The sequence below is a fragment of the Eurytemora carolleeae genome, unplaced genomic scaffold, assembly GCF_000591075.1.
Source record: "Eurytemora carolleeae unplaced genomic scaffold, Eaff_2.0 scaffold730, whole genome shotgun sequence".
Taxonomy (NCBI): Eukaryota; Metazoa; Arthropoda; class Copepoda; order Calanoida; family Temoridae; genus Eurytemora; species Eurytemora carolleeae.
The window spans coordinates 21,325-34,228 of NW_019396934.1; the positions used below are offsets into that span (position 1 = coordinate 21,325).

The window sequence follows — 12,904 nt, forward strand, 5'->3', positions numbered from 1 at the left end:
GGAAATATATTTACATATGAATAGGGTTCCCAGCGAACGAAAATTTTCAGTCGCATTTCGCAAATATTTATGTTTGTGTTAATCCAGCAATTGGGTGGACGGATAAATCCCGCTTTGAAAATAGTATTCTCAAAATTGTCTTTTTTGCTGAATTTTTGCTAAAATGTTTCATTATTTTTTTTATTCTGGTTTTTTCGCGAACTTTAATTTTTTGTTTGCATAATTTTCATTTTTTGCATAGTTTTCGCATTTTTTCGCGCAATTTTCGCATTATTTTTTCGCGAAATTGTTGCATTATTTGTTTTCTCGAAATTTTCGCGAAACGATTTTTCCTTTTCGCTGGAAAATCCTACATATGAACTTAAAAAAATTTAAATATCCATTCAAATAGATTCCAGTCTTCATCTCAATCTTGTTGACTTGTGAGCTATGAAAAGGTAAAAAGGTCAGCAGGTAAGCTAGACATCTGCTTGGTTTACAATTACCATTCGACGTTCCACATTCTTTAATTTATAGAATGTTCCCATATACAAGAATATGTGTTCTTTCTTTGCGTGTAAGGGGAGTCTGATTGTCATAATTATCATCACATATCGCTAGCAAGCAGCAACTAATCTTCGTTCTATTCCTTTGAAATTCAACTTTCAACTAGTATGTCTTCAATATTTGTAAACAAAGCCCCACAAATTTGTACAGAGTACAAATATACTTGCTGCAAACCTTTACATTCAATGTTCTGTATGCAGTATCTAGTACCATAGCTAAATTGCCATTCTCAATTTCAACTGTAACTGGTATGGTGAAGACGACATAAACGATCTTTATTCTTATTTCTATGATTGTTCCATTATTTTTATCGTTCCTAATTATTAAGTTCATTCCTCTGTAAAAGAATTATCGTTCCCCAGGAACGACGCCTGCAGTCAAATACTCATTTTAACTTGAAACAAAAAAAAGCTCCAAAAATGTATTGTACACGTACCTATTGTCTATTCAGAAAGATCGAACATTACTTCTGGTCCGCCCATCCAGAAAACATATGGTTTTAGGTGAACAGATAATGTGACAGAAAATATGAAATTGAAGATTTAAATTTTTGTATTTCCCTGATTTTCTTTACGGAATATAAAACGTCTACTATTAAGCAATACTTAGAACTTACTTAAATCTAAAACAATGACGTGAGATGAAGATTTTCAAAGTACGTTCCCTTAAACTTAATTAACTGTTTAAAAGAAATAAATGTTAAATTTTGCAGGTGTACCATGAATACGTATCAAACTATACCAGCATAAATTCACAACATAAAAAAGTTTTTTAGAGGTGTGAATTTCTGCTTTTATTACAGCTGGTTTCGCATAGAAGACGACATTAGGTGACGACTTTTAAAATACAAGAATTAAACGAATGATATATCAGTAGAACTAAATGCCGATTTTCGTCCAACGTACAATTGCACTAAAGTCGGCTGTTCACAAACCGGATTGTAGTCCATTTGAACATTATTCCATGTTTAAACAAAATCAACATTCAACACGTTCAATTAAACTAATATTATATCCTTTTCCCGTCACCCAGCTAGCAAAATAAAACGATTTCGTTTATACCGCCTCATTTATACGACAGACTTCGCCAGAGTTGGGCGGAGCTACGATCATCATGTAGAATTGATAGTCTAAAATTAAGGTTACGACGCAGAAAAATAACACAACCTTTTAATGTTCATGTAAAATCTCTATTATAGCAGACGTAATTGTAATTTGTTTCGAAATAAGGTATTACAATACTAATCCTTAATAAAGACGATCTCGAATTCGTCCCTGAATTCTCATGTTTATTGGGACACCCGGATTGGTAATCACCCAGGTTGCACTAAACAAATATGTGAACCATACCCCTCAAATTTACCCTGTTGTAAGGTCGTCTCCGACAAACTGTATCTCCGTTGAACCCTCCGTCCACTTACCAAACCAAACCTTTTCAAGGCTTTCGAGTAATATAAACAAAACCTCATGGAACTTAACGTGCATTAAAAGAACCATTTTAAACTTAATTTTCAGTGAATCATTTACAAATAAACAGTGAAATTACTTTAACCAGTTAAATATTTATTTCAGAAGATCTAAATTGCTTTAGACATCAGTTCAAACAACTTTTCGCCGCCCTACAGTTTTCTAGATTGTAAGTTCCGTATACTTAATTCACAACAATATCTTAAGCCTTCTATTTGCCAATTCACAACAGTACCCTTTTAAACTTTTATTTATCGATTGACAATATTAATAAAATACGATCCACAAACCTGCAAAACCTAGAGTTTCCTAAACCTACTAAACCTAGAGTTTCCTAAACCTAAAATATACATTTTCAAGAAGTTGTTCTCATCTATGTATGGCCGGTAGAAAAGAGTGTTTCCCTAGCCTATTCACCTTTGGATTTGTCATTCTTTGAGTTACATATCCCCTGCTTCAGTTCATCCCGCTTCGAGCAATATTCCTTTTGATCGGCTCACAAAATATTCTGTGATTTATGGTCATGGTTAAGTCAAAAAATTGTAAAAATGAAGTTCATTATTGAAATTCCAACTTGCATATCTCCCCCCTCCATCCTTCTTTTTGATTAACCATATATATATATATATATGTATATCTATCTGTTATAATGAATATTATAATTCTGATTAATTATTATCTGGAATCATTATGAAGATATAAATACTGTGTTGTCGCAAAGGTTGCCAAACTCATAGGTAATTATTTTTTCTCCAAGACAGATTAGAGCAGGGACAAAAGGGAGAACAGAGAGAACAGGGAGAACAGGGATAACAAGGAGAACAGAGAGAGCAGGGAGAACAGAGAGAACAGGAAGATCAGGGAGAACAGAGAGAACAGAGAGACCAGGGAAAAAATAGAGAACAGAGATAACAGAGAAAATAGGGAGAAAAAACAGGGAGAAAAACAGGGAGAAGAGTGAGAACAGGGAAGAACAGAGAGAACAGAGAGAACAGAGAGAAAAGAGAGAACAGCGAGAACAGAGAGAACAGGGAGAACAGAGATAACAGCGAGAAAAGAGAGAACAGAAAGAGTAAAGTAAAAAGTAAAGTAAAGTAAAAAATTATTTATTAATGAAATATAAAAAAACATACAAAAAAATGTGTTTCAGGAGAAAATATTTAAAAACCTCTAAAAGTAGAGGTTGTGGGAATATTTCCCCCCAATTCTAAAAAATATAAAAATATAAATAATAGGAAAAGGAAAGGAAAGGATAAGGAAAGTTAGAAAAAACAGAGAGAACAGGGAGAACAAAGAGAACAGGGAGAACAGAGAGAACAGGGGAAAAAGGGATAACAGGGAGAACAGAGAGAAGAGATAGAACAGAAAGAGCAGGGAGAACAGGAAGAACAGAGAGGACAGGTACAACAGGAGAGCATAGAGAATAGGACAACAGGGACAACAGGGACACCAGGGACTACAGGGAGAACAGGGAGAACAGGGAGAACAGGAGAACAGAGATAACAGGGAGAACGGGGAGAACAGGGAGAACAGGGAAAACAGGGAGAACAGGGAGAACAGGGAGAACAGGGAGAACAGGAATAACAGGGAGAACAGGTAGAACAGGTAGAACAGGGAGAACAGGGAGAACAGGGAGAACAGGGAGAACAGAGAGAACAAGGAGAACAGGGAGAACAGGGAGAATAGAGAGAACAGGGAGAACAGGGAGAACAGAGAGAACAGAGAGAACAGAGAGAACAGAGAGAACAGAGAGAACAGGGAGAACAGGGAGAACAGAGAGAACAGGGAGAACAGGGAGAACAGGGAGAACAGGGAGAAGAGGGAGAACAGAGAGAGCAGGGAGAACAGGGAGAACAAGGAGAACAGGGGGAGCAGAAAGAAAAGGGAGAACAGAGAGAACAGGTGGAGTAGAAATAGCAGGGAGAACAGGAATTCTTTTCAAATGTTGATATGTACATACATTTATCAAATTATTATAATTAAGACTGTTTTTGCCAACCCGCAATTCTTGATGCTCTCTGAAAACTTGGCAGAGATTTCTCGACGTTTATATATATATATAGTTGGATGAACAATTTGTTATTTTCAACAACTATACTGCATCACTGTAATCCTTTTATCAGATTTTCTATTTCTTATTTCATAAGAACAAAATGTAAAAATGATAAATGTTAACAAAAAATTGGGTATTTTGGATATTTTACTTAAATGTTTAAAAAAGATTGACTAAAATTATATTGATTTAGAAACCAATTTTACAAGAACTACACAGTACACGCGTCTGTTTTTTTTCAAGTAAATTAAAACTTTTTTGGGAGATATTTCAGCCAGCCACCCTCAGTATATCTTTGTCAACAATTAACTATAAGACCCCCCCCCCGTCCATCCATGTAATGTCGTCTTTAACCTAAAATCCCCCCTTAGGAGACACCAAACCAAACAATTTTAGCCCCGCTTCTCTTTGTTCTCCGACAACGGAGTCTAAACACTTTTATTATTGTGAACCCATTTCAAAAGTTAAGCAAAGAATATTTTCATATAAAGAATTAGTGACTTTCGTTAACAATTAATTGTCATTCTTTTCAGAAGTTTTAATATATAAAAAAACGTCTTAGGACACCCCGACGGTTTTAACCTACAAATCCTTAAATAGATCGTAAGAATCTTTTCATTATAAAATTCGTAAACCATTGTAATAATTTATTTATCATTATACATTTCATTTTTTTTTAGAGTTTTCTGCATTATCGGTTTTGATTTGAGGGTTATTCCGTTGTCTTTGTTCATTATTGAGAATCTTTTTCCTATCCGACAACAATCTTATGTCTTAAGTCGTAAGTGCAAACTGGTCGAATGAAGACATTTTAATGTCCAAATACAATATTTACGCAAGAAAAAAGGGGAAAAATATTAAACTTGATCATCACATGATATTACAACTGAGTCATTTAAAAGGATGTTCAAAGAGCCAGGATATGGATACTAATTATACTCTCACCAATTATGGATTTTTTCGTCACTTTTAGCACAAAAGATATAAAATTTCAATAAAAAACACATGCAGTCCATTTCGTGAATATTAAAAAACCACACCATACTCTTAAATAGGATTGAATTTCATTTTGGTTTAATGCGTTAAAAATAAATGATAATATAAATGCGTTTAATCCCTAAAATTCTAAAGGTGAACATTCTCTTTAAAAAATCACAGAATTATGTTCACAATTTGTTTTACTAAGATATTTTTTCCTACAGTTTATCCCAGAGATTTTGAGGCATCGACAGAATTTATAAAATGTCGTCTTGTCAATTTTTTATACTATTATACAGTTTATAAGAGCTCCATATAATCATTCAATTAAAAATCGAAATATTTGCAGCATTCCATTATCAGAAAGTAAGGAATACGACATTTTAAAATTTTTCCGATGTCTCTTTATATTTGAATTTGAACTTAATTGTATATGTAACATATTCAGCTTTTCAGTTTTTAATTTAAAAATGCTTGAAGAGAGATTGTTTACAATAGGACACTGCGGATAAACAATGCTTGAAGAGAGATTGTTTACAATAGGACACTGCGGATAAACAATGCTTGAAGAGAGATTGTTTACAATAGGACACTGCGGATAAACAATGCTTGAAGAGAGATTGTTTACAATAGGACACTGCGGATAAACAATGCTTGAAGAGAGATTGTTTACAATAGGACACTGCGGATAAACAATGCTTGAAGAGAGATTGTTTACAATAGGACACTGCGGATAAACAATGCTTGAAGAGAGATTGTTTACAATAGGACACTGCGGATAAACAATGCTTGAAGAGAGATTGTATACAATAGGANTTCTCAAAAATATTATAATTTTATAATACTTTTATAAATCGTATGTGTATCCCTTTTTCAAGTTATTTAATTATTTTATGGAATTATAATATTAGAAGATATTTAACAAATAACTGAATCATCAGTACGCCGCAAAAAATAGTTTTCTAGCTTGTTCAAGAACAATATAACCAACGAGGTAAGTACGACGATATTGTATTTTTGTTTTATTGGTGTTAATACGCGCACACTGCACATCTTGAATTCAATTTCAAAATATATTCGAACGATAAATGTAGAAATTTGTAAGAAACTGACTTATGTCATAATATTGTTCCTATCCAACAACCTGCATATGTATAGTAATGTTCCTTAATCAATACTCATTAATCGAAATTGTTATATTGTTCCTAATTTTCATACATATAAGTATAACTAGTAATATCTTTTTGTTCATAATGTTCCTTAATGTTCCTATTATTGTTCCTGTTCCTAACTCTGTGTCTGACCCTAGACCCTAAATTTTGTCCTAATCCTTTATTTTTTGTTCCCAATTCCTAAACAATCTTTTTATTGTTCCTCAGATTATGTATTTCTGATTTCATTTATTGTACTTTGTTCAGTTCTTAGTGCATGTATGAAACTCCTAGTTTTTTATTGTTCCTAGTTGGCTCTTGGTTCAATAGTCAATGTTCCTATTATAGTTTCCATTTCATAGTTTTTTGTTCCCCAATCCTTTTTTGATGTTCCTAATCTAGTACTTTCTGTTCTCTTCCTAACTCACCCAACATTCGTGTTTTTTATTGTTCCTTTTTTATAAACCTATAATGTTCCCAGTTCTTTCTTTTTTGTTCCTAACTCATTAAACATTCGTGTTATTGTATTGTTCCTTTTTTATGAACTTATATTGTTCCTAGTTCTTTCTTTTTTTGACCTTGTTCTTAAAATCCTAAATTGCATTTGCTTTGCTGACCTGTTGGCTTTGTTCCTTTTCTCAAGTACGATAATTCTTCCAACCTCCAGCCCCCTAGTTGCGCCTCTCCAAACGTACCTGTCATTTGTTAATGTTCCTTGTATCATATTCATGTATGGTGTTCTCTATTAAAATGTAAGCTTACTCAATGTTACTCTTCTTTCTTTTTTTATGTACATTGTAAAGTAACTCCTCTATCTCTCCTATAAACAGTAATGTGCGATAAGTTAAAAATCTAGTTTTTCGAATTAGTTTTTTATAAATTATTAAATAACGACATCGAAAAATAATGTAAAAATTATACAGTAGTCTAATTAGATGGATAGGAACATATTTCTCAAAAGAAATTTGTCAATAAATCAACTCTCAAATCAATTATTTCGTTTTCATCATTATATTGAATTTCTAATTTTCTTTTAATTTGTTCGCAGATTTCTTCAAATTCGTCAAATGTCGTCTTTTCAACAATAATTCTAGAAAATCTGCGAAAATCTTTGTGAATAATGAGAAACCATGGAACAATGAGATAATAGAAACTAATAATTGAACTAGATTACTTATTTTCGATGAAAAGATTAATTTTTCATTTTTAATCTCAACATGTTCCTATACATGACGTCTGTAGTTTTTTGTAGAACTTTTTTACATTTTATGTCGACATTATTTAATAATTTAATAAAAACTAATTCTGAAAACGTATCCACCCCCAAAGTAGGAGTTTTGAACATCGAATTTGCGCTCAAACTCAGGATTTAGAGATCTTTAAAACGTTTAATATGTCTCAAATGAATCCGAAAGAAGCTTTCCACAACACTGCATACTCAGTTCAACTACCTTACATAGCCGGTCACTCCCTTTAAATCAGCTAGTTTTTGTTCCTAAATCAAGATTTGTTGTACCTAAATTAATCTAGCACCCCCCACCCCCCCTCACTTAAATCCTGTATCCGCCCCTGACGGTGAAAGGTTAGAGTAATATCTAAACTAGAGAAGCCAACAGGTCACAATATCGTAGTTTATGTTTTATAGATTGGATTGAAGTCTGCATTTGATAAAAAAAATTAGATTTAAAAACACATTAATCGATTAGAACATTAGATAGATCTATCAGCATGATACATATATCGTGTATGTAGTACGCACAGATGAACTCTAGGTTAAACTAAGAATATTAATTAGATTCTGAAAGAGAAATTTATGATTAAGGAGTGGGAAAAGAAACAAGACATGAATTATAACGAAAATGTTTACAATGATATATACAGCTGGTTACAACACAACCGCCTAAACCGACTAAAAACACTGCAAATCCAACGATTTTAACAAAACTTTAATGGTTTATTTAATGATTCGGAAAAGAAATAAAAAGTTTATAATTGAAGGAAATCATGAATATAAGTCGACTCATGAAGTCTCATCCTGTGTGGATAACCCTGTATTTACACTGATACAGGGCTATCCACCCAGGACTAACACTTTAGAGATGACTATACGGAATATTTTCCATCCCTTGTTTTCATGTTTACTTGTCATTTAGCTTTCAAGAATTGTATACTTCCAGGCCAAGGATTCAATTATACCTTCAGATCGTCATATTGAAAGAGTTTAGGTCGTTATTCAAGTCTTACACTATGTGGGTGTATACCCTGTACATGAGTGTACAAGAACACTATGTGGGTATACCCTGTACATAAATTGTACAAGAACACTATGTGGGAGTATACCCTGTACATGGGTGAACAAGAACACTATGTGGGTGTATACCCTGTACTTGAGTTGTACAAGAACACTATGTGGGTGTATACCCTGTACTTGAGTTGTACAAGAACACTATGTGGGTATACCCTGTACATGAGTTGTACATAGAGAAATATGAAACATTATTCCTTTACATATGTAAATAAAGATCTAAAAAGAGGATGAAGAAAAAAGATTGAGAACATGAAAACAGAAATAAATGGAACAAAAAAAGCTGCATTAATAATCAGAAAACCCTGGAATACGAGGATGAATTTTTGACTCACGTTCTGAATTCAAATAGTTCAATGAGCATGAGACGCAACAATTGTGCAATTTAAACAGACTCATTTTACTTAATCAAGTTCCAAGTAAAACCATTTACTTTGTAAAAGCATCAAATACACTTATGTATTGCTGTAAAGTCGTCTTCCTATTCCAGAGTTTTCTGATTATCACTGTATCAACAATAATTTGTATATTCTTGCCATATTCAATGTTTGTTTGTCGTAATTTGTTGGTTTGTTCCTAATAAATTCTTGACAAAGGTCCCAAATTTTGTGACCATGAATATCAAAATAACTAAGAGGAGAACAAAAACATGAACAAGAGTATATACTAGAACTAGATCTTTAGAACATAAAAGAAAAAAAAGACATAAACAATAACAAGAACGTAAACAAGAAAATAAGCATGAACATGAAGGATAATAAAGGCAAGAACAAAATAATTTAAAAACCAGAATAGAAACAAGGAAAAGAACAAGAATAAGAATAAGAATAAGAATAAGATTAGATCAAAATCAAGAACAAGAACAAGTACAAGAATAAGAAAAATAACAAGAACAAGAATAAGAACAAGAATAAGAATAAGAATAAGAATAAGAATAAGAATAAGATCAAGAATAAGATCAAGAACAAGAGTAAGAACAAGCCATCAAATAGAACATGAACATGAACATGAACATGAACATGAACATGAACATGAACATGAACATGAACATGAACATGAACATGAACATGAAAATGAAAATGAACATGAACATGAACATGAACATGAACATGAACATGAACATGAACATGTACATGAACATGAACATGAACATGAACATGAACATAAACATGAACATGAACATGAACATGAACATGTACATGAACATGAACATGAACATGAACATGAACATGAACATGAACATGAACATGAACATGAACATGAACATAAACATAAACGATATTCTGCAAAGCTGAAGTACGTTGTACACTATTAACCATCTATGTTTGTAAACTTCTACGTAAACTTCTCAAATTAAGGGGGGGGGGGAGAATTATACGTAAAAGAAAAATGGAAAATGTAAAACGAAAGAAAAATGAATAAAGGAAAGAAGAAAACAGTGGAAAATAAAACAAAAAATTCCAGAAAAACCAGAAACCACTAGAATATTTTTCCTACGGAAACTAAAATAATGAATTCTATTTATGCCAATAAATTGCTCGCGGACAGTTTAAAATGAAAAGTTCAAAATAGCATTTATTCGGAAGAGTTAAGCCTTCAGGCTCTACATATGTACATGTATTTATGTAACAATAATCACAAAAATGGTTCTATTCTTGCCTTTTCCAAAATGCGGCTATCTAGTTTTTTCAATATTACCGAAGATTTAAAGAATTTTGTTGAGAATTCAATTTATAAAAATTAAACCAAAATTGTAGAAATCTGAACAAAATTCTTGTAATCTAAGGTAATTTTAAAAGTACAAAAAAGGCAGACCACATTTTGGAAATGGTAGAACATGGGTATTTTGTTATAATTAATTTGAGAATTTTGCTTCGAAAATTATATTTAAGAAGGAAGGCCGGTCAAGTTGTCTCTCATCTGTCATGTTTGGTTAGACATCCTTTATCACAAGTAAACATAATACTCTGCAGTACACATGTGATGATTTTATTCTTCATGAATCCTAAAAATAAATTTGCAGTACGCCCTATATGCAGTGTACTGCAGGGAGTGCGTACAAAATATTAGATTATCTACACAATCATTAGCTTTATCAAATGAAGGGAGTTGCATTGTTAATGGACTTTTTTTAACGAATGTAGAATTATCTACACAATCGTCAATCATTAGCTTTATCAAATGAAGGGGTAGCTTCATGCATTGTTAATGGACTTTTTTTTTAACAAATATAGACATTATGTATTTTTATAATGCATTTTATGTTTTCGAACAAATAACTTACAATCTCCATAACACGAAACAATTTCAACATAAGAAAGACATTCACTAATTCTGTGCATGCTACGACTTTGTCGCCTTCCTTTCCATCAAGTTTTAAAACGTATTTCTTACTTTCAATTGTAGCTCTTCTGGAGCGTATTTAAAAACATGCTTGATTTTAAACTTATACAACATTTTAGTCTAAGAAGTGTTTAGAAAGAAGACAAGCCAGATGGGGTTGAAAGCACAACGAACTTTATTCTTTGTTTTTTTCTTCTTCAAATAATCATCTATGTTATGATTTTGCATTTTTGCCATTATTTAAAAACTTTTTCATATTTATTTATAAATTATTTTCTTCTTTTCTTCTTCAAGAGTTGATGTGCTTCTCGGAAATATTAAAATGTTACGCCTAATGGGAGATACAATTCCTTGAAATCTACGCATTTCTTGTATTTTTTATTACGCATTATCAGTATTAATTACGAACTGTAAAAATATAAACACCAAATAACCATTATCTATTATCAGTTGTTTCACAGCTTTCCAATTATAAACATCTACCCAGTCATATTTCAATTTAAGATGGATCTCATTCCAATTACAACCCGAGACCTCTTCTTTAAGGATCCATTTTTCCGTTCCAGCTGGGACGATTTCGGTCGAGTCAGAGAAGGTATGTTGGCTGAGCCGAGAGATATGTTGCAACGGTTTGAGGACGATTTCATGAATGCAAGATGTTTGATGGAGGGTGGCATACCTTGGAGTTCTAAGTAAGTTTACATTTTAAATTTATGTTTAATTAATTCTTAATTTTTTTTGTTTTTAACTTTTATCTCTGTAGTGGTTTCTTAATTTCATTCTTTAATTTGATCAGGTTTGGATCTGACAGTTTGATGTTCCCCCGGCGTGCAATGTTGCCCTCTATGACCAGCCCCCTGGTGAACATCTTCAAAGATATAGACTTGTTCACTTTGCCAGGAGACGCGGAGCTCATCAGATGCATCCAGGACAAGGACAAACTAGAGGTAAGGTTTATAGATAAGAATTTATTCCACTGTACGGTTGCCAGATGCAGGATATTAAAGAAAGTTTAAATTAATCTGAGGATTAACATACATAAGATAGATATCAAGCATTGAACTTGATATCCAAGAGTTGTACAATAATTTCAATTTCTGAACGCTTACTCTAAACTTTATTTTTAATCCCTGTTATTTCCCTACTCAGTGGTGATAATGGTGTACCACTGTACCACTGTACACCTTTCATATTCCAAACTTAGCCTATTTGATCTAGCAGAGTTCATAGTTCAAAATAATTTCAAATTATGATTTTGTTTTTTACATTTCATGTTACTGTTCAGAAAGGGTTTAGACAATTAGGGTTTGAATTTATCAGCTTTTATAAAAGAAATTTATGTTTAGGAAATTAATTAAATTATTAACTTATCTTATTTAATTAAAATTATATCTAGGTTATATTTAGGAAATTAACTAAAATTATATCTAGGTTAGCCTAGACACCTCGATGTATCGCCCCTCAGAGCTGAGCGTCAAGTGTGAGAATGGTTTGTTGCATATCAGAGGCTGCCATGAGACTGAAGAGGCCGGAGGTCGGAGGAAAACGTACCGGGAGTTTAGACGCCATTTTACTCTACCTGAAGGGTGTACACCGGAAGATCTGGAATCCAATCTATCAGCTGATGGTGTTCTCGTGGTCAGCTGTAAAGGACATCCCGCCATTGAAGGGAAGAAGACGCCAGCCGTAGAGTCGAAGAAGTAAAGACGACATTTAAAATTTGACCACAGATTTAACATTTATACAACACACGCATTGGATTCGTACAATTTTATAGTTTTAGTTCTGCGATGAGTCATTTGATTTCATGTTTTGTAATATCATACTAATAAATTATTTTATTAACATTTTTATTTTTTATTCTATTAAGCAGTGCTCGACAGAGTTATTATTATGCTTTTTATTTCATGAAACTTTTTAATATCATAGCAAATCATTTTAGACAGCTGACTCGATAATAATTAATAATTAATATGATAAAAACATAATCTAACATAATGCAAGCCATGGGGATGGAAATATCTAAACGATCGAGGTTAAAACACACCATTATTGAACTTTT

At 32.6% G+C, this 12,904-nt stretch overlaps 1 protein-coding gene across 1 annotated transcript; it reads left to right on the forward strand.

Moving 5' to 3' along the window:
* Positions 1–11,270: 11,270 nt before the first annotated feature.
* Positions 11,271–12,691, forward strand: LOC111710291 (heat shock protein 22). The gene is made up of 3 exons (XM_023484344.1): positions 11,271–11,534; positions 11,639–11,789; positions 12,274–12,691. The coding sequence occupies exons 1-3, from the start codon at positions 11,347–11,349 to the stop codon at positions 12,544–12,546; spliced, it is 612 nt and encodes a 203-aa protein (XP_023340112.1). The 5' UTR covers positions 11,271–11,346; the 3' UTR covers positions 12,547–12,691.
* The last annotated feature ends 213 nt before the right edge of the window (positions 12,692–12,904 follow it).

Coding starts and splice junctions, on each gene's coding strand:
- LOC111710291 (XM_023484344.1), top strand. CDS start 11,347: ATGGATCTCATTCCAATTACAACCCGAGACCTCTTCTTTAAGGATCCA. Junction 11,535..11,638: donor GGCATACCTTGGAGTTCTAA/GTAAGTTTACAT, acceptor TAATTTGATCAG/GTTTGGATCTGACAGTTTGA. Junction 11,790..12,273: donor AGGACAAGGACAAACTAGAG/GTAAGGTTTATA, acceptor AATTATATCTAG/GTTAGCCTAGACACCTCGAT.